The sequence below is a fragment of the Lissotriton helveticus genome, chromosome 7, assembly GCF_964261635.1.
Source record: "Lissotriton helveticus chromosome 7, aLisHel1.1, whole genome shotgun sequence".
NCBI lineage: Eukaryota > Metazoa > Chordata > Amphibia > Caudata > Salamandridae > Lissotriton > Lissotriton helveticus.
Genome location: NC_136068.1, coordinates 45,172,980 through 45,199,228, shown reverse-complemented (window position 1 = coordinate 45,199,228; position 26,249 = coordinate 45,172,980). Strand labels below are relative to the sequence as shown.

Sequence of the window (26,249 nt, the reverse complement as noted above, 5' to 3'; positions counted from 1 at the left end):
AATTCGCTAATAGAAAATGGTTAATGAATTGCATTTAAGGAATCTCAAATAGAGATTCCTTAAATGCAATTCCTCGCAAATATGCGATTTCGCAATTAGCGATTTTTGCATTTGGGATGATGAATCCCAAATACAAAAATTGCACTCGCAAAGGGCCAGATTCTCAGAATCTGGCCCTTTGCGAGCCGTTTTTTCTTTCATGAATCTACCTGAAAGTGTAGGTTTCTAGGAGATTTGCTGAGGCATTAATCCATATTAATGATTTTAAAGGAAGAACACAGTCATGCAGATCAGAATAAAAGGTTTGTTCATATTCATTATTTTCTGAACGAATTAGGGTGTTTTGAAGATGTGTGTGTGTGTAGGGGGGTCCACTCTTTCCCTTCCCCTCGCATTTTTCCATCATCGAATGAAGGGAGATATTAAAAACCTCTCTGGTCACTTCAAACACATTACTAAATCATAAACTGCCACACAAACAATAATGCTGCATGAAATGTGTTTTACTAAAATACTGAAAACAAGCAGCTCGATCATTCATAGAAGGAATGAGTGAAATTAAATGTGGCTAATCACAGAATTCATTAAATGTTTGTTTGCAGTTAGTAGACTTTCAAGAAAATAATTCTGAGTTCACATCTTTTCTGAATGTGAGCATAATAATAATAATAATAATAATAATAATAATAATAATATTAATAATCCAGCCATTTATAAAGCGGAAACAGCTACCTCAAAGAGGGGTCCCGGCGCTAGTGGCCCTAGCAATAGAAAGGAAATGAAGGGGGTGTTTTTAACTTCAGTCATTTAAGTTCCACAGAAGCATGAACTGTGAGGCAGTAAGCAGTGATTTCTCAAGTTAGGCTGAAATGTGGTATTAATGTGGTATGTAACCTTTGCACTGTAGAAATAAACAGTTGAATATGTATTATTAACCCCTTGGCTGTGGGGCACATTCCCCTGCTGTGCTGGGGGGAGGGTGGGGCGCTCACAGCGCCCTGGTGCTCATGACGAGCTGAGCTCGTCATGAGCCACGTTTCTCGTGTGCTCATGACGAGCTGAGCTCGTCACGGCCGCACCCGTTCTCGTGGAACGTTCAGCACAGCAGGGGAATTTTTCCCGCGTGTGAGCGTTCCACGGCTCAAGCTCAGCTCGTCATGAGCATGGAAGGGGTTAATACACTTCTAGTGGGACACATTTTCACGTGTGTGAGTGTGTGTGTGCATGCGTGTGCATATCATGCATCATAAAATCCTTTAAAAATGAATAAAACAAACCTACTCCTCAGTGATTAAAGGAGCAGGATCTAATGGGAACAATGTCCCCAATCTCTTTTCATTTTACAGAAATAGTTCTTGAACTTCTTGCTAAACAAGCATTGGCAATGCAATAGGTCTCGCATTTACGCGAGTTTGAGCTATTGGCATTTTAAACGACAATGCCTTTTCTTTATGTTTTGGTTTTTAACACATAAATGAAAGGCATTGTCATTTACAATTCCAATAGCTTAAACTCTCGCCAATGCGAGACCTATTGCATTGCCAATGCTTGTTGTAATTTGGTGTCAATCTGTTCAGTAGTTTTGGAGTTATTTAAGAAACAAAATTATGTATATCGAGGGACACAGATGCTCTGCAGATCCGACAGCAAAAAAAAGCCAGAAGGGGGCAGGGTAAGAATACCCTGAACCCGTAGGCCTGGTGGTGGGCTTCCACAGGGAACCTGCAGGGGGCAAAAACCTTTTTTAAAACAAATTTTACCATAAACTTGTGTTTTTTTTTAATGCCCCTCCGGGTGAGCCAGGTCCCAGGGGGGATAACTGGCAGTAATATTGGCGGAGGGGTGTGTGCCTGGCCCCCTTCCTCAGGCTGGTTTTAGCCCCGGGGGACCTCCAGGGGCCTGGATGATATTCTTAAGGGGATGGGACAGATGCCAGCCCAGGGACGCCGTCCCCTAGTGCCCGGCCAAAGTCAATGTGGAGGAGTGGGGCATGCCGCACCCCTCCCCTGCCCCAGATGTCAATCCCCAACATCTCAGCCACATTTTCAAATGGCTCTCTCTGAAGGATCCCCCCCAAAAGTTTTGCCTTACTCCTCCTCTTTTTCTGACCTCATTTTTATTGCCTTTAGGGCTCCGAGTGCGGCTAACAAGTGCTAAAGTGCATGTGCTCTCTCCTCTAAACTTGGTAACATTGACTCATCCCCAGTTGGCTTATAAGTCCCAGGTAAAGTGCACTACATGTTTCCCAGGCCTGTGAATTACATGCTACTAGTGGGCCTGCCGCACTGATTGTCCCACCAACGTTAGTAGCCCCTTAACCTTATCGCATGCCTGCCAGTGCAGAGCCTGTGTGTACAGTTTTAAACTGCCATGTCGACCTGGCAAGTTAGACCTCTTGCTATGCCTTTTTAATACGTATAAGTCACTCCTAAGATAGGCCCTGGAAAGGCCAAGGGAAGGGAGCAGTGTTTTAAAAAGTAGTACATGGATGTTTAAGTTATGCATGTCTTGGCAGTGAAAAAATCTTACATTTGTTTTACATTACTGCAAGGCCTATTATCTCTCCTATAGGATAACATTGAGATGACCTTATTTCATTTCATAAGTGCAATTCCCAATTGGGAAGAAAGAAGACCCCCAAGTCTGGTGTCTCTAGAATCACAATTTGAAATCACAACTTATGGTGAAGTCAGATTTTAAATTGCAATTCTGAAAATGGCACTTTTAGAAAGTTGGCAGTGAGGTAACCCATGTAATGGAGTTTATGTCACCATTATCACTGCATGCTCTGGGATGGCGGGGGAGTTCAGCAAGGCACAGCAATCCATCTGAACGGGGATCCTGCTACCAGCTGTATCATATTATCTTGTGACGGACCAAAGTGACGGAATGAAATTAAATGTATATTTATAAAGAGCTTGATCCCAGGCATGTCTTGGTGCTACTCCTATATGAAGGAATGTCAAAGAATGTCAAAGAATCACGCTAGTTCAACGGAAGAGCCATGCTTTATTACTTTTCTGAAGGATTGGAGATTGGATTGGAGATTTGAGCTTTCTTTCAGATCAAGAAGAAGAAAGTTCCATAGTTTGGCCGTACCAGTTATGAAACTTCTGCTGCCCCAGAAAGCCATTTTAAACTTGGGAACAACTATGTACTTGGCTGTAGAGGATCGAAGCACTCCAGGGTGAGTATACCAAGTAAAAATACGCTTGAGGGCGTACAAACTGGGAACCTGGGAGCAACATTAAACTCGCTAAGATGCGGTGTAGACTTCTGAAACCCACAGCTGATATCGGTCACGGGCTAAACAGCACTATCCAAAATGATGTCGTTAGCTTGCATTTCTTTGCTAATCTTCGAATATGTAAACCAGACCTGCCACTCTGGAATCACTTAATAAGCTACACTTCTCATGACAGAAGTGGGATTGACAGCACCATATTTTCAACTCTACTATCTGCTGGTACAGCTTTAGCGGGCAACACAATGGCTGGGAGGCGTACACCTACCAGAAACCTGAATGCCAGAGAGGAAGATAACAGAGGGGATCTTGACTGGCTTTTTCTGAGGCATGGAGCTGCCTACCAAAACATCCAATGACTGCTCAGCACAGTGGTGAGGTGCTGGAATAGATGCCTGTGGAAAACAAATATGACCATGGTTGATGACCCAGCGATACCGCTGGCTGGTCTTCTAAGCCAACGGGGTCACTGGACACCACACAGCTGAAAGTCTGGCCCAGGATGGGCAGAGATAAGTTTGGAGACTGCTACTCCTTCAGAGCATGACACGCATTCACTAATTTGATGGAAGGCTGTCTCCAAGCTGGGCAACTTCTGATCGGTAGCGCTATAACAAATATATTGCATGACAAATGGGGAACCATGAACTCTGAACCCGAAACATAAATTCTAGTACAATTATTCATATTAGGAGAGAGCAGAAGACAAATTACCCAGTTCAATAGAGCAATACACTCCATGACACATCAGCCTCACTGACATAAACCACAAGTGGACTTAGGCGCTGAAAAAGAGGACAATGATTGAAAGAAAATCCTGGTATACTGCCACAAAATCTTTAGGAATGCACGTTTTAAATATATCCAGTATAATTACACACATCTGATACCGAACAGACTTAACAAGTTACCTGCAGCACACACAATGGCATGCCCCAGATGGTTTGGTTTTAAGAGAGCGGGCACACAGCACGGAATAAAAGTAATTTAGCTAGTGGAGCTCTGCCCTTTTTAAACGGTGGTGGTGTCACACTTTGAGATCAGAGTGGTCGCACCGCATTGAGTCACTTACACAGAGCACATATTTGGTTTATGTTGTCTGCACTGTTTGTTATCCCCTCTTTTTGTTATAGTTGGCAGATGCTGATGATGAAAACATGAGGACACAGACGAGTACCAATCTGTTTATTCCTTCACGGGTGTTGCTCCCGTGAGGTACTGCCAACTCCCCCTCCCCCTTTTTTTGAAAGCTGGTTTCTTAGAAGGAGTGGTGAGGGCGCGTAGTTGTCTGCAGTACCACACACATTTATAGACAATTTTTAGATTTGAGCTCATGACTATAATGGCATAATTAAGCAGGAGGGTAATGATTACTCACTGTGTTTCCGGACACCTTATGATAAGGGTCTGTTGAGATATATGGGAAACAGTTGTTTCTACATAATATAGGGACAGGTCTTCTGTTGTTGATATGGTATAGAGTGGGGGGCGACCTGTACATATCCCTTTTGTCCCCCTTGGGCTCCTAATTGTTTAAGTGCCTCCGATGCAGCCTAAATGAGGCAGGTATCTTCCATATGGCATGAGACTGCCAGATGCAGCCTAGATGGGCAGATGTCTTCCATATGGCATGTGACTGCCAGATGCAGCCTAGATGGGCAGATGTCTTCCATATGGCATGTGACTGCCAGATGCAGCCTAGATGGGCAGATGTCTTCCATATGGTATGAGACTGCCAGATGCAGCCTAGATGGGCAGATATCTTCCATATGGTATGAGACTGCCAGATGCAGACTAGATGGGCAGGTATCTTCCATATGGCATAAGACTGCCAGATGCAGCCTAGATGAGGCAGATGTCTTCCATATGGTAGGAGACTGACAGATGCAGCCTAGATGGGCAGATGTCTTCCATATGGTAGGAGACTGACAGATGCAGCCTAGATGGGCAGATGTCTTCCATATGGCATGAGACTGCCAGATGCAGCCTATATGAGGCAGATGTCTTCCATATGGCATGAGACTGCCAGATGCAGCCTATATGAGGCAGATGTCTTCCATATGGCATGAGACTGCCAGATGCAGCCTAGATGGGCAGATGTCTTCCATATGGTAGGAGACTGACAGATGCAGCCTAGATGGGCAGATGTCTTCCATATGGCATGAGACTGCCAGATGCAGCCTATATGAGGCAGATGTCTTCCATATGGCATGAGACTGCCAGATGCAGCCTAGATGGGCAGATGTCTTCCATATGGTAGGAGACTGACAGATGCAGCCTAGATGGGCAGATGTCTTCCATATGGCATGAGACTGCCAGATGCAGCCTATATGAGGCAGATGTCTTCCATATGGCATGAGACTGCCAGATGCAGCCTATATGAGGCAGATGTCTTCCATATGGCATGAGACTGCCAGATGCAGCCTATATGAGGCAGATGTCTTCCATATGGTAGGAGACTGACAGATGCAGCCTAGATGGGCAGATGTCTTCCATATGGCATGAGACTGCCAGATGCAGCCTAGATGGGCAGATGTCTTCCATATGGTATGAGACTGCCAGATGCAGCCTATATGAGGCAGATGTCTTCCATATGGCATGAGACTGCCAGATGCAGCCTATATGAGGCAGATGTCTTCCATATGGTAGGAGACTGACAGATGCAGCCTAGATGGGCAGATGTCTTCCATATGGCATGAGACTGCCAGATGCAGCCTATATGAGGCAGATGTCTTCCATTTGGCATAAGACTGCCAGATGCAGCCTAGATGAGGCAGATGTCTTCCATATGGTATGAGACTGCCAGATGCAGCCTAGATGGGCAGATGTCTTCCATATGGTATGAGACTGCCAGATGCAGCCTATATGAGGCAGATGTCTTCCATATGGCATGAGACTGCCAGATGCAGCCTATATGAGGCAGATGTCTTCCATATGGTAGGAGACTGACAGATGCAGCCTAGATGGGCAGATGTCTTCCATATGGCATGAGACTGCCAGATGCAGCCTAGATGGGCAGATGTCTTCCATATGGTATGAGACTGCCAGATGCAGCCTATATGAGGCAGATGTCTTCCATATGGCATGAGACTGCCAGATGCAGCCTATATGAGGCAGATGTCTTCCATATGGTAGGAGACTGACCGATGCAGCCTAGATAGGCAGATGTCTTCCATATGGCATGAGACTGCCAGATACAGCCTATATGAGGCAGATGTCTTCCATATGGCATAAGACTGCCAGATGCAGCCTAGATGAGGCAGATGTCTTCCATATGGCATGAGACTGCCAGATGCAGCCTAGATGGGCAGATGTCTTCCATATGGTATGAGACTGCCAGATGCAGCCTATATGAGGCAGATGTCTTCCATATGGCATGAGACTGCCAGATGCAGCCTATATGAGGCAGATGTCTTCCATATGGTAGGAGACTGACAGATGCAGCCTAGATGGGCAGATGTCTTCCATATGGCATGAGACTGCCAGATGCAGCCTATATGAGGCAGATGTCTTCCATATGGCATAAGACTGCCAGATGCAGCCTAGATGAGGCAGATGTCTTCCATATGGTAGGAGACTGCCAGATGCAGCCTATATGAGGCAGATGTCTTCCATATGGCATAAGACTGCCAGATGCAGCCTAGATGGGCAGATGTCTTCCATATGGTAGGAGACTGGCAGATGTCTTCCATATGGCATGAGACTGCCAGATGCAGCCTATATGAGGCAGATGTCTTCCATATGGCATGAGACTGCCAGATGCAGCCTAGATGGGCAGATGTCTTCCATATGGTAGGAGACTGACAGATGCAGCCTAGATGGGCAGATGTCTTCCATATGGCATGAGACTGCCAGATGCAGCCTATATGAGGCAGATGTCTTCCATATGGCATGAAACTGCCAGATGCAGCCTAGATGGGCAGATGTCTTCCATATGGTAGGAGACTGACAGATGCAGCCTAGATGGGCAGATGTCTTCCATATGGCATGAGACTGCCAGATGCAGCCTATATGAGGCAGATGTCTTCCATATGGCATGAGACTGCCAGATGCAGCCTATATGAGGCAGATGTCTTCCATATGGTAGGAGACTGACAGATGCAGCCTAGATGGGCAGATGTCTTCCATATGGCATGAGACTGCCAGATGCAGCCTAGATGGGCAGATGTCTTCCATATGGTATGAGACTGCCAGATGCAGCCTATATGAGGCAGATGTCTTCCATATGGCATGAGACTGCCAGATGCAGCCTATATGAGGCAGATGTCTTCCATATGGTAGGAGACTGACAGATGCAGCCTAGATGGGCAGATGTCTTCCATATGGCATGAGACTGCCAGATGCAGCCTAGATGGGCAGATGTCTTCCATATGGTATGAGACTGCCAGATGCAGCCTATATGAGGCAGATGTCTTCCATATGGCATGAGACTGCCAGATGCAGCCTATATGAGGCAGATGTCTTCCATATGGTAGGAGACTGACAGATGCAGCCTAGATGGGCAGATGTCTTCCATATGGCATGAGACTGCCAGATGCAGCCTATATGAGGCAGATGTCTTCCATATGGCATAAGACTGCCAGATGCAGCCTAGATGAGGCAGATGTCTTCCATATGGCATGAGACTGCCAGATGCAGCCTAGATGGGCAGATGTCTTCCATATGGTATGAGACTGCCAGATGCAGCCTATATGAGGCAGATGTCTTCCATATGGTAGGAGACTGCCAGATGCAGCCTATATGAGGCAGATGTCTTCCATATGGCATAAGACTGCCAGATGCAGCCTATATGAGGCAGATGTCTTCCATATGGCATGAGACTGCCAGATGCAGCCTATATGAGGCAGATGTCTTCCATATGGTAGGAGACTGACAGATGCAGCCTAGATGGGCAGATGTCTTCCATATGGCATGAGACTGCCAGATGCAGCCTATATGAGGCAGATGTCTTCCATATGGCATGAGACTGCCAGATGCAGCCTATATGAGGCAGATGTCTTCCATATGGCATAAGACTGCCAGATGCAGCCTAGATGAGGCAGGTGTCTTCCATATGGCATGAGACTGCCAGATGCAGCCTAGATGGGCAGATGTCTTCCATATGGTAGGAGACTGACAGATGCAGCCTAGATGGGCAGATGTCTTCCATATGGTATGAGACTGCCAGATGCAGCCTAGATGGGCAGATGTCTTCCATATGGTATGAGACTGCCAGATGCAGCCTAGATGGGCAGATGTCTTCCATATGGTATGAGACTGCCAGATGCAGCCTAGATGGGCAGGTATCTTCCATATGGCATAAGACTGCCAGATGCAGCCTAGATGGGCAGATGTCTTCCATATGGTATGAGACTGCCAGATGCAGCCTAGAAGGGCAGATGTCTTCCATATGGTATGAGACTGCCAGATGCAGCCTAGAAGGGCAGATGTCTTCCATATGGTATGAGACTGGCAGATTCAGCCTAGATGGGCAGATGTCTTTCATATGATATGAGACTGCTCACAAGTTAAAAGATATTAGAGGGAGATCACTGACCGATTAACAGAAACAGCAGAAAAGGAAGACATGAATACACCTGAACAATATCTGGTAGGCTTATTCATCAATGCAACCAAAAACAACGGGCAACAAGTTCCAAGACGTGGCCTAATTCTGTGCTAAAAGAGCCGTAGTAATGATATGTAAGTCAACGAGGGCTCCCCCGCTGAGCAGTTGGCAAAGAGAGGTCATGAATTGGGCCATCAGTAAAATCATGGCCCTTTAAGGAGAGGAGCGGCGTTCATAGACACTCAGCTGCAAATCTTAGGGACGAGGTACTTGCAGCATTTGAAGAACCTGCACATACTGAACAAGTAGTGGCTAGGTCCCCTGTTACTACAACTACATCCTGTAAAGTAAACCACTGACAGAGTCCACCCCTTGCTTATACTATTTTCAAGTATGCCCATACTAAGATAGGATATAGGGTCAATCATAGGTTTGAGGCTGAAGGATACTCCGTCCCTTATATGGCACTCGCTGAGAATGTACTTCAGCTGTTCCCATACCCAAATGGCCATCTAAGATCTGTCAGTAGCATGCTCTTTTGGGAAACGTACAGCACACACCAAATAATCTAGTTTTAAGGTTAAGATTTTATTGTAATACAATCTATACCCTGGAAATAAATGAGGAAGGATACTAAATAAAATGGAATGTTCGCAGCTGGTTTACTACAGCCTAACCACGCTCATTATGCATTGTATATCAATGTAAAGCGTATGAGTAAGACAATAAACTTGTTAAAAATAATTAAATGGCACGGTTGTAAAAAATGCTGGTGACATATTTTAAGATCCTCTACATCCAAACGAATCAAAGAGTGGCAAGAAACAGTCCAATGGTAGCATGGTGGTTGGTGGACTGCAGGTGACCACACAATGTCTTTTGTCTGACTCATTATAAAAAACCCTTTTTCAAACCCAACAACTTTCAGGTTTAGAGAAAAATGTACTTCAAGAGTGGGCAATACATTCTCTTACCAAAATGAGGCATTTCTAACTCTTTTACACTGCAACACAACCATCAAACCACATCTAAAGGCGACACAACTATCGCAATGATCAATAACCTTGGTTTACACTATACCACGCACGTGCACAAGTAAACAAGAGCCACACATACACTAAGTCCAGGGACCAACATCCTAAGACGCGCACATGAAAGCAACCATCTCAAAACACGGCAGCTACTGAAGAACCAGCACACAATTGATACCTTATAACAACCATGCTAACATCAGACGAAGGTTCAGGAATACTGCTGCAAGGTCTACGGTTAGAAGCAAAACACGTTCACTTTACCTGCAGCCTCTTTTTCCTTCTGATCCAGAGCACTGTCCATCTGGAGCACTGTTTGAGCTGTAGTCTCCTGTGACTTGAGGACCTCGTGAAGGACCTGATCAGCCTGTGAAAGACAACCAGAGACAAGTGTGTGACATCCGAGGCCTAGCACGGAGGGATCTCTGAAGTGGACACTCAGGGGAACAGCAAGAAGCAGTGAGATTACAGGCAGCAAGAATGCTACAACGAAGGATATTTGTGAAGATGGGGACGCTGACACAGCAAGAAGCAGCGTGAGTAATATCGCAGTTTGGGAAACGACTAGTATTGAAGTGTGGGATATAACAAATGATGGGGCCTAGTAAAAACCATGATGTGTAATAGGAGCAATTAAAAACATAAGAATCAACCTCTGTGATGTGACCAATGCAGGCCATAGTAAGGAAGGCAGCCTGTAATATGGCCAACCCGCGACACAGCAAAGAACAAGTTGTTTAGTATGGGCAATGCATGGCATCCCACGCACAGACGTCTGGGATATGGGTGACTAGCACCTTGCCTGAAAAAGTTTACATCTTGGCTATTACTGAGCTCTTTTATTGTCCACTTTAATAAATCATTGATGGCACAGCTAATTTTGACATCCGTTAAAGAAATTAAAGCTACTTCTCACTCAAAGTACATTCTACACAAGTATACGAACTCTGGTAATTTCTCACATCACTCCTGAAATACCATCCTAATGAACTTCCTAATATCAACCCGGGTCCCTGCGGAGCAGTACTGCACCCAACTACCAGATGCATCCAGTACTCTACTTAATATGAACTACAGCACCTCAGCCCTGAATGAACTTCATCGGCTACCAGTGGAGGCTAAAATCAACGACACACCAACTTCCTCACCCACAAGGATCTTCCCACCCAGAACCAGGACTGACGTAAATCATCCTTACGACTAAAACACCACAGAATCAAATAAGGAAAGCTCTCCATCAACCCTTTCCTAATGCATAGAATATCTCATATCCAAAAATTATAACTAAAAATGTTGCGATTCCTTACGTCCCTTGATGATCACTCGCAGCGTTACTACCACTGTTGTGGCCTTGCTGTCCTCCACCACTGGTGTTTCCCAAATTACACATCTTTTTGTTCCTCTCTGCTTCTAGTTTGCCATTCTGTCCTACATGCTTTAGTTGTAAAGGTCCAGCTCACAGCTGCTAATTGTAGTTTCCAGGAATGCAAACGCAGGTCCCCTCATTTGGTCTGTGGCACCCAAAAAAATCTAAAAAGGACACAGTAAGAACCCAAATGGGTAAAACTGGTTGCCCAAATTACAACAAGGAGTAAAACCATTTTGGGTCTGGGTGTGAAGTAAGGAGTGAAAAAAAATCAGGTGACAGGAGTACATTTCTGTTGAAACCACCCATGAAGGGAACTGCCTACCAACTGATGCAAAAATGAACCTCTAGGACACCGCGTCTAAATGTATCTTCCAATACAGGGAGTTCCACCCAGGTGCAGAGCAGTCTGATGTGGCAGGGTGTTGCAGAGTAGTCTCAGTAATATGGATGATCACAGCTTAGCAAAGAGCCGTCTCTGTAGAAGCCGCTGTCTGGGGCACAGCAAGGGAACTTCGCAATACTGGAAACCTGCGCTAATACAGGAGTGGACTGAACAATTGGGGCAACATGAAGCGATCTTCGTGACCTTGCTGACCTGGGGTCAACAAGGAGTGATTGCCTTAATATCAGAGGCAAGGGGCAGAGCAGGCAACAATCTGTATAAAAAGAAGCTTGCAGGTGGTCAATGACGGTGCCTGTGCCCATGTGAGTTGGCACACATATGGCACAGGTGCCCGGTTCAATGGATTTGGTGATGAAAAGATACTTTCTGATATCTGTAAGGAGGAGGTTCCCCTCTAAATAGTTGATAACTTGCTTCAGTTATAAGAGAGAGGGCATCAATTTCCTTTGGGTGGAATGAAGGTTAACATCACCCATGAGCAGGGTTTATACTGCTTCTCCTTGGGAAGGGGAAACAGTGGCTTCCAATGGAAGGAAGGACAGTATCCTATTTGAGAAGGGATTCAAGTGCCTCTTTGGAAAGGGGTGGCAATGGTTTCCTTTAGAAGGAAGGAGAGTTAATATCTTCGATGAGTAGGGCTTATACTGGCCTCCTTGGGAAGGGGTAACTGTGGCTTTCTATTGAAGGAATTTTAGAACATTGGAATGTTGGGAGCTCCATTGAAAACAATGGAGTGCTCCGGGCTTATAATGGCTGGTATAAGCCTGGAGTTCCAACATTCCAATGTTTCTTAGTTCACAGCTCTGGCTGTGAACAAAGGTTTCAGGGACTCTGAGGGGATTCCAATCCCCTCGTGCTCCCATAAGGCTTTGTTCTTTTTTGTTATAACATTCTGTCCTCTAGTGGCAGAATGTTCTAATAGCCTTATAGCCCTTCGTAGTCGGGCTATACCGGCTATTAAAGTCCCTCTACCTTGTTAAAGGCCCTCGCCTTCGGCTCGGGGCCTTTAACGCTGGAGAGGGCCTTTAATAGCCGGTATAGCCCTCTACGGCGGGCTATAAGGCTATAATATAACCCCCCCTTGGGAAGGGGTGGCAATGGTTTCCTTTAGAAGGAAGGAAAGTTAATATCTTTGATGAGTAGGGTTTATTGTGGCCTCCTTGGGAAGGGGAAACTGTGGCTTCCTATTGAAGGAATTATATAACCCCCCCTTGGGAAGGGGTGGCAATGGCTTCCTTTAGAAGGAAGGAAACATCTTCCCAGAGTAGGTATTATACTTGCCTCCTTAGGAAGGAGAAACAGTGGCTTGCTATGGAAGAAAAGATGGACTCCTCCTAAGGCGGGATTATAGTATACTCCTTGGGAAGGGGGGAAGGAAGAGGAACAACTTCCTCTGGAAGGAAAGGCAACATCTTCGGGAAGAAGACCTCTCTGGCAAGGTGGAATAAAGGTCCTTAAGAAGGAATTATAGTGGCTTCTTTGGAGAAAGGGGAGACAGGCCTGTCCTCTGGAAGGATGGATAATGACCTCCTTTAGAAGGGACTATAAAGTGCCCGGTGGGGGCTGAGTCGGAGGTCAGTGGCTTCATCTGGAAGGAAAGACTAAAATAGTTTTGATTAGAGACAACAGCGCCTATGTACTCAGGAGTGCACAATGGCTAGATAGGGATTAATAACTGAAAATAGCAACATGTTGCTAAGTGAAATTCAGTATTGTAGACATATGATCTCACTCTCAGTATCTGTAGTCACCAGAATAAAGTTTACAACATAAAGATTGTATTTCAGGGGGACTCAAGTTGACACAGGGGCAGGCTCTGTGCTCTGGAAACAAAACTTGTGTTTTGCATTCACAGTGTTTGCCAAAGTACAAAAAAGTGCCAAACATGTAATTTTCAATATTAGTCCTAATACATGGCCAAAAGTGCTCTTGTGGACAATTGTAGCAGGTTTAGCAACATGACTGGCAATGATCTCCAAAAGAGAGTCTCTCGTACCTTGAGCCCTTTGCTGGGTGTAAAGTTGTACGCATCCACCATTTGCTTCTGAGCCTCCATGAAGTGCTGATAACCTCCACGTTTGGCAAAAGCCCCCTGTGACACCATCTCCTCGAGGGTCTCCTTGTCTTCCAGCAGCAGGGCCAGGCATCGGTCGGAGGAAGCTTGGTCGTTACGCTGTTGGAAGTCCTTGCACTTAGCTTCTACTTGATCCTAGGAGAGGATTAGCAAGGAGGAAGAAGTTAGTGGAATCCAAACAGATATCACCTTGTAAAGCAGGCTGCGGAAAGGGCAGAGGCTGAGATTGGGAAGCAATAGTGGCCGACGCTGACCCTCAATCTGCCTTACACACAAAGCTGTAATTTTAATCTCAAATCAATGTGAAAATACATTATGTTAATGTAAAAATTAACAGCCACATGCATCAAGCTAAAAAACGGTCGCGAACGGGCAGATTCTCACAGCCACATGCATCAAGCTAAAAACCGGTCGCAAACGGGCAGATTCTCAGAATCTGCCTCTTTGCGACCGGTATTTTTGCATTTGGGATGCATCATCCCAAATGCAAAAATCGCAATTTAAGGAATCTCTAAATTGAGATTCCTTAATTTGCGATTGCATATAAGGAATCCCAAATTGAGATTCCTTAAATGCAATGCATGAAAGTAAAAAAATTAGCGATTTCGCTAATAGGAGTAGCAAATCACTATGAAGTTCAACTTCATGGTAATTTGCAAAAACTTTGAAAAATGCACTTTTGTGCATTTTTCAAAGTTTAATGTTGCGCACACACAAACCCTAAGGGCATGTGTGTGCGCAACATATGTGCACAGATCAATTTCAGGGGTGCAACAGGGTGTCCTTTAGACACCCCTGCACCCTTGGAATTGCATTCTCAATTTGCGATTCGCTAATTGCGATTCGCAAATTGAGAATACCTCCCCATTCATTCCTATGGGCAGAGGCCCATAGGAATGAATAGGTAGGTATTTCCTTAATTGCGACTCGCAATTTGCGGGTCGAAATGAAGGAATTTTAATAAATCGCTATTTTTTTAGCGAGTTCTTCATGCATAGCCTTTTGCTATTCCTTATTAGCGAATCCTTATTTTTCGCTAATAACGAATCGCAAATGGCATTGTTGATGCATGTGGGCCTAAGTAATTTCAGAAGAAAATGTTTTATTGTCTTCATTCACAACCTTAAACCCAGGACCAGGTCTAATCTTACACCAAGGTGGCAGTTACACCAGGAGCAAAGTCCAGTTTGGCACCTGGACTGGAGCAAAAGCCAACAAAGAATGGATGGCAAGGTTTAGTAGATCTTGATTTGATTCCAGGTGGGATTGCTGCCTGGCATTCCACCAAATCTTGAGTGAAAAACCACTAGTACTGAATTCCTTTTCCAAAACACCCAAGTTAAATCAAACTAGGGCTTGAGCCAAACCGGATTCCTATCTCATTGGATAAGATGTATGTCACACTAGGACTGGTGCTAAATCTCCCACACACTGGGCCCAGCCACGCTGAAAAGGACATTGTTCTTTTGGCAAGAGGACACAGGAATACGGGTCAGAATCCAGGTGGATACAACTGGAAATTGCATCTTACGCAGAAGGAAGCTTATTAAAGTAGCCGCAATAGAGTCCCAGTCAGACATACTTATAATGAAGAAACATACAGGTTCATAAGCACCCCCCACCAGGCAGCACTGCCAAACACACAACTTCCAACCATCAACATACCTTGCCAGGAGGACACTCTCACTGCCGAAGCATAAAACACCCAGGATAAACATTCCATCCACACTATGTACAACACCCCCCCCGTGCCCATACCTACAACAGATATGCATTTTAAAAATGAACAATTATGTAAAAACAGAATTAGTCGATTACATGGAGTCAAAGTCCTTTAGATACAATGGTTTCCTGAGAATGGTTTGCTCCATGTGTTGCCACCTATCTTTCTACACAACCACATCACCCCTCACCTCCAGTTTCTCCATCCAGTTACAGTCACTGTTACACCCTTCCTGCACTGCTTTCCTTAAACACCCTTAAAATTATCACAATTAATTAGCTTCTGCACCATACACTCTTTATTAGAGTGAGCCTGCTACTCGACCCCTTAGAAGTGCAAATGGGCCTACTACAGTGGTAACAGGTAGAGCGGTGTGCACTGGCCACAGTAACTGCCTATGGGTTTGTTTTTCCACCCCTCACCAGCAGCAGGTGAAGCAGATCCTTTATATTCCTCATGAAGTGATTGACTAAACCACTGCTGCCAAATTTATTTAATCAAGTTATTGCATGCTGTATTCAGCTCAAACCCTTTACTCCTAAATTTCCTTTTCCACAGAGTTTGAACCATTTTCCAGGACTAACTCCTTTAGATATCCCTCTCTACTCTACTGGGCTCATCCCTGAGAAACTTATTAATTTCTTTGGTAGTTGTGTTCTCAACCAAACACACTTCTGGCCACTTTAAGTGGTAATCTACCATGACAAGCACACACTTTGAGGCACCTTCCAGAGTCCCAACATGAAATATGTAAGGCTAATCAACTGCGGATTTGGCACTATGATAAGTTTCACTTGACAGCAATCTGTGACGTGCCAGTAACCACGCACGGCTCCCTATTTAATGGGCCCAGCCCTACGTAAGGCCGAGCACTAAAAATCGTACACAACTCATCCTTCATGGCCCTTATTCCAAGAAGGCCCTCAAGAGCCAGTTATAACACTGTTTCTTTCAAACTAGCTGCAACCACGAGTAAACCCTGCCTTCTGTCCACACCTATGACCATCGTCAGTCCATCAGTCAGTCCATCAGCCGCATTTCATCCATGGTCAGCTGCCCAGGCTTGGCCACCCATCACTGAAGTCATCTGTCACTCTTGCAAAAATGCCACCTTCCTCTAATTCTCTACTTCATTTGAAAGCGTCTAAACATATTAGGAGAGCCAGGCCATGGATATTGAAGTGCAGGGAGCATATTAATAATTACAACTACACCTGGGAAAGGTTAGCAATAATTCATCCTTCAGTTGACGTTCAGAAAGTCTTACCGTTATCAAACAAGGAAAGAGAGGGTTTAGAGATAGTTAAACAGTGTCGAGAGTTCTAGCAGTGAATGGGGACTAACTAATAATTAAATATAAATGGATGGAGGAATGAGACACCCAAGTTAGCGTTGGGCGGTTTAGCCTTTAACGCTCAACTAGTGGGTAACTAGCATATGAGAGCACAGCATTACCCCTCCCCGACTTACAAAAAGTTAAGTGACATCTAATCCACCCAGTGTGGATGGGGTCTAAAGATGAACAATGAATGGAGTTTTAAAAAATGCATAATCCTAGTTGCCAACCCAGTCCTTAATGTAAGCTGGTGTTTTTCGGTGCTCTGCACTGGAATTTAATTCTATTACAGCTTTGGGTGGCCTGGAACAGTCCAAGTTGTCACATCTGTAGGGGTGCGACAGTAAGGTATTGCGTTAGTACTGGCATCTGTCATCACTGGTGAGAGTAATGGGTGGTGCAGGCTGCACCCTCCTAAAGAATACCTTAAAGACTGTCACTGCTAGAAAATAGACACTGGGCAGACCCAACGTGGATGGAACATGGAGGATCACTGACACAATACAGTGTTAAGAAATATCGTTGTCAAAAATATTAAAAAAAATATTGTTTACCATGATATCATGATCCTAAACTTATAGTTGATAAGTACAAAAATATTGGGGAAAAAATAGTTGACACGAATATTGTTAAAGAATAGACAAAAATATTGCTTTTTTACATATAGAGTTTAAAGTAGAAAATGGTAAATATTTTAATCTAAAATGTAAATGAAATATATTCCATTAATATGTAATACTATATATATAAATATATATATAAATATATATATATATATATATATATATATATATATATATATATATATATATATATATATATATATATATAAATATCACCTTGGCGGAGTCCTGCTTCAATTGCCACACACGGAGAACTGACCAATCAGGAGAGATTTCCTTCTCCTGAAAAACAGAGCGCTGTGCACGAGAAACCTACACCTGAGCGCACTGAAGAAAGCTGATTGCTGAAACGCATCTGCGAATAAAGGTGGTTTACACACTTTTCCCAGAGTGCCTGTGTATGCTGTACTTTGCATGCGTCGGAGCCTGTATATATATATATATACATACATACACACACACACACATACATATATAATATATATACACTTGTGTAAACACACATATGTGTTGCTAACGCTCGCAAGAGAGCTAACTCTCAAACCACAGGTGAGGCTCCCCCTCCTGACAAGGAGTCTAAACTCATTGATGCCTCAGGCAAGAGAGTGGCTACAGAGGCAGCAAATTATTGGTGTATTGCAAATGTTCAAGCTTTGCTAGCACGCTATGATAGGGCTCATTATCATGAGTTAGAACAGCTTATGCAACACTTACCCGATCAGTACAAGGCAAAAGATTATGACCTTATCCAAGAAGGCAAACTTATCAGTAACACTTCCATTATATGTGCACTTGATGCAGCAGACACAGCAGCTCGGGCAGTGAATACTAGCGTGCTACTGCGAAGACACGCTTGGCTTAGAATCTCCGGTTTTAAGCAGGAGGTACAATGCTCCATACTAAACCAGCCTTTTGATAAGGAACATCTTTTCGGGCCAGCCGTAGATACCTCCCTTGAAAACATGGAAAACATGAAAAAGGACACTGAAGTCACAAAGTCTATGGGGGCTTTACAATTACCGACTAGCAGAGGGTCCTTTCACCGCTCCTTTTACAAGGGTGGCTCAAAAACAGCGTCCACAGAGAATCCCTCTTCCTCTTACAAAGAGAATAATCAATCCACCTCTCCCATAGGTTGTTTTTGAGGAAATTATAGAGGGAACAATAATAGGGGAAGAGGCAAGGGAAACTCCACCGCACACCCCACAAACAAACAGTGACTTCCCTCCGCTACCCCCGATCTTTCCACACCTGTCAGGGGACATCTCTCACAATTCCTGCCAGTCTGGAACTCAATCACCTCAGACAAATGGGTCCTACAAATTATCCAGTATGGTTCCTGCCTGGAGCTTACAAGCACCCCCCAACTATTCTTCCAAAACCACATACAAAGAACATCTCACTCTCCTAAAACAAGAGGTTCTCCCTCTATTGGAGAAACATGCAATAATAGAACCAGTTCCATTTCAGCATCAACGGACAGGAGTATACTCCCTGTACTTCCTAATCCCCAAAAAGTAATGCTCACTCAGGCCTATATTAGACCTCAGACAACTAAACCTCTACATTCAATCAGACCACTTCCACATGGTCACACTCCAACAGGTGGTTCAACTACTTCAGCAGGGCGACTTTCTATCCACTCTGGATTTAAAGGACGTCTACTTTCATATTCCCACTCACCCGGCTCACAGAAAGTATCTCAGGTTTGTGTGGGATGGACAACATTACCAGTTCAAAGTTCTCCAGTTCGGGGTAACTACAGCACCCAGAGTCTTCACCAAGGGTCTGGCAGTAATCGCAGCTCACTTAAGACGACAACACATTCACATGTTTCCTTACCTGGACGACTGGCTAATAAAAGCCAGATCTGAAGACAGCTGTATACATCATACTCACAAGACAGTTCAGCTGCTTCACCAAGTCTCACCTCCAGCCATCCACCATGCAACAATACCTATTAGCCACCATAGACACTTGCAAAGCCTTAGCATACCCCAACCCAGTCCGGATACACAACATGGAAAATCTGATATCCCACTTTCAGCCTCAACACTCATTACCAGCCAGAGTGTTCATGCAATTAATAGGCATGATGGCCTCGTGCATTTTCATCATTCCTTATGCAAAACTTTAAATGCGTCCCCTACAGGAATGCTTAGCACGACAGTGGAACCAGGCTCAAGGTCAGCTAACAGATCTGGTGTTGGTGGACGGCAGCACCCATCGCTCTCTGCAGTGGTGGAATACTCAAAACCTTTCCAAGGGGTGGCCATTTGTCGACCCAGTTCCACAAATAGTGATAACAGCAGACACATCGCTCACTGGTATATTGAGATAGAGACTGAAATATCGGTTATCATAGCCTGAATATCCCAGACTCGCTGCTCAGGAGGATAAGCCCAAAACTGCTCCGACGAAAGGGAGCATCTGAGAAGGGATCAGGTGTGACTTAGGCACGTTGATAGTGAACCTAAGAGAGTGCCACATGAGTTAGGAACATATAGCCAATTAGGACACAGCAAACGCAGTGTTCACACGCTCCCCATGCTGGAGATTTGGACACGTTACCCACTGTCCACATTGTGCCCACTTAGTCGAGGCCCACCTGTATTTTACATCAGACAATTCATTTTTTACTCCAAAGGCAGCCACACACATTCCTCACCATACTATTACCTATGATGAACTGTATACAAGGAGGCCCCAGACCGATTGTAAATTAAGACAGGCCCTTCAGAACCTGCGCATGTAACTGTTCTCCCGGCCGCAATGTTTAATTAAAAAAATTGTTGCATTTTGCAAAATGCCCGTTGTCTCTTGTTTTTGTCAAGGTATTTCAAGTTCATATAACAATATTATAAAAAACAATATTACTCACCTAAAAAGGCAATATTTTTGTCAACGATATTTGTGCATCACAATATGTGTGTATCACAATATTTTTTTTCCAATATTTCTGCCTCCCCATATTTTCAATCTGATATTCTGACCAAACACCGACATGGAGACATAATTTGCCTTTTACATTCTCAGATTTGGATACCCAGCTTTTGATGTTAGCCTAAAACTAGTCAATGCATTCCTCTCATGAAGCCACTTCCTTGAAAGGCACTTGAACTACAAGACATGACAAAACATTACTTCCTCTGCAAGTGGGCAACTTTTATCATCAGAGATGCTGTTAAAGATCAAAGGAAAGAGAATGAGAGAAGGTAAGAAGAAAGGGAGTAAGTGAAAAGAAAGGCTGAATCCCTGGGATAACACAGTAATATTGAAGAACCATTAGATTGAAATGAACGCAGAGGTTACCGCCAGTTCCTCCAGAAACTGTTCATCGTCGTCCTTGAAGGAGCGGTCAAGGAAGACCTGGAGGGCCTCTTTCTGGCAGTTGGTGTGCAAGAACATGAACTCCTTCATCGTGTCGGTGGGGAACTGTTCCCGAGCTGCGTTCTCCATTCCCTGGACGTACTGCGCCAGGGCCTCCTGCACCGCTGCCGAGTTCTCGATCTGGGCCAGGGCTAGCACCGCGTTCTCCATGCAGGGGATGGTTCCGCTGCGGATAGCATCCACATAGGTCAGTGCCAAGTTCCCCAGCACTGAAAGGGAAGTAAAATGAATCTGTTAGAAACTTAGTGACTGCTACAGAGACCATTTTTCCTCAAAGGCAAGCATGTCTTTGTATAAGTGAAACATTACATCAGTGTACTGTCATGCATGCTAACACATAGAAAATGGTCACTGGTCTTGTACGTTGCTTGCTTCCCAAGACATGTGTAGGGCACATGTGAATCTACAACACCACACATTTTCCATTTGCATCATGTGCAGCTGTCTATTTGTGGACCACACGCTGTGCATGGAATAAAAAGCAGTATGCAAAGCTCCAAAGTGGTGGACTGCAGGCAGCTGCAGACGACGTATGAATCACTGTGTTGAGTTCAGTTTGTCCAACTAGTGCTTCATGCCTTGCATGAGTGTCCAAGCGGTAGTGCTTAGTGAATAAGTGCGGAACTCCATTTCCCAGCCTAACAAATCTCTGCCACTCGAATGTCTCCCAGAAAGGCCATTGTAGCTTCTTTTTGGGAACAGAATGTGCTCTTGCTTAGGGATCCAGTGTGTGTTTTGCTTTTTGGTAGCAACATTGAATGCAATGAACAATGTATCTTGTTAACCCAGCTTTTCACATAGTGTTGCTATCTACATGTAAGCAAAAAAACCTAAGGGTCCCTGACAAAATAAATATGTAAGGAAAAGAAGGCGGGTAAATCAACAGAATATATAACAGAGAACAGTTCTCCAAAACCAATTATTTAATGTCAGGCATTATGTCCTAGGTAAAATTACAATTGTCCAGGAGACCATTGGTTTTCAATATTTATTATTCAAACATATGTATTAAATTGTAAGTCCTTTTTTCTTTTATATAGTACATATACATTTAATTATAAAAAACACACCAATACAACCTATTAAAAAAATTAACAAATCAAATATTGAGGAGCCCCACCAACATTACAATAAACAATTAACATTTAGTGCATACATTCATTAATGAAACAGGACAAAGAACAAAGTACATTATCAAGACAAATAAACAGTCAAAGGATAATATAGACACAAAAATACACGGACACATTCAAACAAAATTCAATATATGACCAGTTAATCCGATCATTGCTAGTACATGATTCAAAAAGGAAAGCGTGACGCGTGTTTCGGAAGTGGCACATAAATAGAGGGTTCCTGCATCAGGGCCCTGAAAATACGTTTAAATCAGTAGCTAAAAGCCATCTGCGGAACAGGCACTGTTGCTGGATGTGTCGTGCAGGGGGCTCTGTCTCAAGACATGTCACCAAATGGTTTTATGGACATGAATATGAATGGACTCAGCCCAAGATTTCTTCAGAATGGTCAATGCTTCTATTTGCACATAGTACGTCTCGAGAACACTCCCTAGAAACGTGAGCAGTTTCATAAGTTAGTTTGATCACAAAACGCTGACTTAAGAATAGGTCCCCACCGTCCTTAGGTAAGTAAGAAATGGGTACTGAAACAATAATAACTGTTGTCCCAGCTGGGACTCTTTCTCCGTGGACTACCGTAATAAATGGCTCACAATGCAGTCATCAATATAGATACTGAATCAAGAGACCGCGTCCTCCGATCCAATCGTAGATAGTCGGCGTCCAGCCAAGGTAGATCTACATGTAATTCATGCAAACCCTTTTCCACTAATAACTGTGGATTTGAGAAAAATGAAGGAAACACATTGGACGTAAGGGTAAGGATACAGCACAACTTTATTTTTGTGCACTTGTATAAAAGGTTCCTCATCTGATAAGTTTTGAAGCTTGCTAACTCCCTGTTCTTCAAATCACTCAGTTCTGAGGCAGTCACTGTTATTTTTGTAATTTCCATGCCTTGCATTAAATATTCCCCGTTTCACAAGCGTAAAAATGTTCAATCAAAGAACAGCAACAACAGAACACATCTAAACCCAATGGTAAACCAGCATTTACAATGCAATAGGTCTCGCATTACTGAAAGTTTGTTGCATTATTATTAGCAACGCCAATAGCTCAAACATTTATTAATGCGAGACCTATTGCATTGCAAGTTACGACATTTGTTGATAAACCTGTTGCCATTTTAATGAACACTGTTTTCATTTACACAACCACAGATGAGAGACCAACATACTTTGCTCACAGTGGGATTGTGAGTATTTGGAAAGTGATGCGTTAGTGTACTGGGACGGTTGTACGTTTAATTTGAAACAACCCTGGGTGCAAATTCACCTGAGTCTTTCCAGCTGGTCCCCGGTGCCAACTGATGGCATTAATGTGCGGTGGCGCCTATTTATTTGAATGGCTTTTTTGTATTAATTGGGCGATATCTTCCCGGTGCTCTGCTGGTCTCCTGCTGTCCAGTCCGTAAACAGGTGCCTAAAATCCCAACTGTCCTATGAACGCACTTACAGTTATTCAATAACTTGTATACTGGAATCGCACCTTAAGAAGGGGAATGAGAACCCCAATGTTGTACCAGCAAATGTGCAATAATTATTATTCAGCAGAGCCCCCCTCGCCCTCTGCTACATGGTGCCACTTGGAGGGGGGCTAATGTTGCCCTCCTTGCATGCCTAACCGCTCCCATCCCCACAAACAATAGCCAATAGGCCAAACAGGCAAAAGGTAACCAACCTCTCGGCTGTGAGACTTGAGATTTTTTTTTTTTTACCAATTTTGTTCCATTACTCTTTTCATGTTCAGCATCTCTTTCTCCGTTCTGCTTTCCTTTCAGGCACAATAGGCCTTTGGTTCCATTGTCATCGGCATAATGCCCCTGGACACCAGGCTGTGAATGGAGCCAGAGGCGGTTTAAACAAACTGGGCCCCTGCATCCCCCCTCCCCAATTGTTAAGTGAATGGGCCTTCTGCATGCGCTTTGAAAGCCAGGGCCTGCTTCCAGGCAGATAGGGAGCTCTGCTTTGTACACACCAACCACTCAAAGGGAGACAACTCTTTAGCATACGTTTTATTGTGTATAATACAGTGCACTCTACTGCACTGCTGAGCTGTGTTATGCCACGGTGGGTTTTAGGGTAGCGTCTTATGTCTTGGGATATTTGAAGTGCTCTGTTTCTATCGGAACTATTATGTTAAAACGTAATGCTGTGTAATATTCTTACATTATTATTTATTTAGGTTTTATCTACTATTAGTGTTATCTTATACTTTATAACAGGGCTTGAAAGGGAAAAATTGAACTGCAGGTACTCTATATCAGAGTGCCTGCTTGTTTCTGAGAAGTGCCTGTACTCTCAAATTAAAAGCAGCATGTCTCTTGAGAAGCGCAGGCACCTTCCCTCTCAAAATAGAGTAAGTACCGGACAGTACCGCTTCATTTAAAGCATTGCTTTATAGCAGATGTTCTATGAAGTAAAGCTGTTAGTCGTTATGTAATGTCATTTTGTTACCGTGGTGTAAATAATGTTGTTGTTATGCAGTAGTATTAGAGCAACGAATTCTTAGCAAACTACAGAGTATCTAGATGCAAGCAGGCATGGCTAGCAGGGAATGTCTGTTTTGTTTCTGGGCGTGAAGTTGTACTTTGACGGAGGTCCAGAGCCGAAGGAATCTGTGCTGCGTTTGGCTCGGAGGTTGCTTCTCTGCTGCGGTGTTGTAAATGTAGGTTCCACACTGGATGGATGAAGCAGGCAACAGGGCGCAGGCCTGAAAGACCGGACAGTGAACATTGGCATGTCTTGGTGTTTTGGGGAGGGAAGTTTGCCTGAAAGTCAGGAATGGCGTATGCCCCGTATGGGTTATCTTTTAAAGAGTCACTTCCCACTACCAGCAGGTGACGTGATTATGTGTGCGCCCACCTCTTGCCCCACAGCGGAAGACATCAATTCATTCCAGGGTGTTTATGAAACTGGATAGTTGCTTCCCTGTGAAATGGATTCAAATAAGAACAATCCTGCCAATGCCACAGCGAGACATCTGTTTCCTATTTTCGCGCAAGCCTCTGTGCACGATAGTTGCAAACAGATGTCGGGCCTGCGGGTAACCGACACCAATAGGCCATGGGCGGAGCAATGCGCCCGCCTTTGGCCATTTGGGTGCGGTCTTTGTTAAAAAGACGCACGCTAAGGTCAATAGCGTAGGGGAAAACGAAAAGCGCACGCACGACCGTGTGCGATTCCTAGGTTAGTTTTGAAACCCCCTACAAGAAGTCTTGTGCTGCGCGAGCAGTGCTGTGCACTGCATCGCTACGCGCGAGACCTAAAAATATCTGAGCTGGACTCTGTGTCCTGGTGCATTGTGGTCTCTAGAGGAGGTACCACCAGTCACCGCGAGACCGCACCTCCTTGTAATGCTCTAAGAACAACACTAGATAGCAGGAGTGCTTACAGCATGTGATCTCCTGCTACTCATGCTGCAGACCATCTTGTCGCTGGAGTGATAACGTGTGAATCTGGCAGAGGTACGTCAAACAGAAATAAATGCTGCAAACTCAGAATCTACTGTTCTTTCACAGCATTCTCTCAAATGGTACTAAAGACAATTAAGTCAAGAGTGTGTGCGTTCAAGAGGATGTGGGACTAATAGAGCCACTAACTCTTGCAGCTTTGAAATATCTGCCTCAAACATCAGACGTCATGGGAGGAAGTCTTTTCTTTTGGTAACCTTAAGGAAGTCAGCACAAGAGAAGTTTGGGGAGGTAGATTATCCAGTGTTTGCTCCAGAGACCAGTGGCATGTCCATGTGAAATATACACACAAACTGTCCCTTTGCCGACACTTTTCCTCAATACTAGGATGACTACATCTGGGTTGGCCATATGGTGTTGCCTAGATGGCTCCATCCTGTTTCTGTACTTGAAAGGAAACTATGAGGAACATCTTTCTGTCCTTTCCATGGGGGTTCTCTTCTGGGTGCCCTTTAGGAAAGTCTATCTCTTCGTGGCCTCTAGTTTCTGTAAGTCTGCCTGTTATCCTTTAAAACTGTTGGTCTGGAGCAGGCCGTATGAGAACAGACAAGAGAAGGTTAGACCAGTTCAGTGGAAGGTGTGCTACCTCTGGCTTGTTTGGTTCAACATACGAGCGCCAAGTTGGGGTGCCTCTTGGAAGCCTTGCAGTCCAAGTGTCACATATCTTTGCAAAACCAATCAAATTTGACCGGCCTGATCATTCCAAGGTCTGACACTTCTTCCACAGTCACCTGAGGAAGGGCTGATGTCCTGTTCTTCAAGAAATACTTTTCTCTTTGGTTTGGATGGGTCACTCCTTCCGTTAGTACATGCAACCCATCCAGATGATTGGCATACCCTCTGCCCCACCAGGCACTGGAAGTACAAGTGCCCCAGGAGAAGGCACAAGACACAACTCCT

General features: G+C 44.3%; 1 protein-coding gene across 2 annotated transcripts in view; it reads right to left on the bottom strand.

Moving 5' to 3' along the window:
* The window catches only part of LOC144767986 (guanylate-binding protein 3-like), a 146,747-nt gene that overhangs the window by 5,699 nt on the left and 114,799 nt on the right, over positions 1 to 26,249 (bottom strand). For both annotated transcript variants that reach the window (XM_078651364.1, XM_078651365.1), the window contains exons 16-18: positions 20,664 to 20,950; positions 13,592 to 13,804; positions 10,088 to 10,190 (exon numbers count right to left, since the gene is read on the bottom strand). In XM_078651364.1, coding sequence (XP_078507490.1) covers positions 10,088 to 10,190; positions 13,592 to 13,804; positions 20,664 to 20,950 — 603 coding nt within the window. The remainder of the gene's footprint in view (positions 1 to 10,087; positions 10,191 to 13,591; positions 13,805 to 20,663; positions 20,951 to 26,249) is intronic.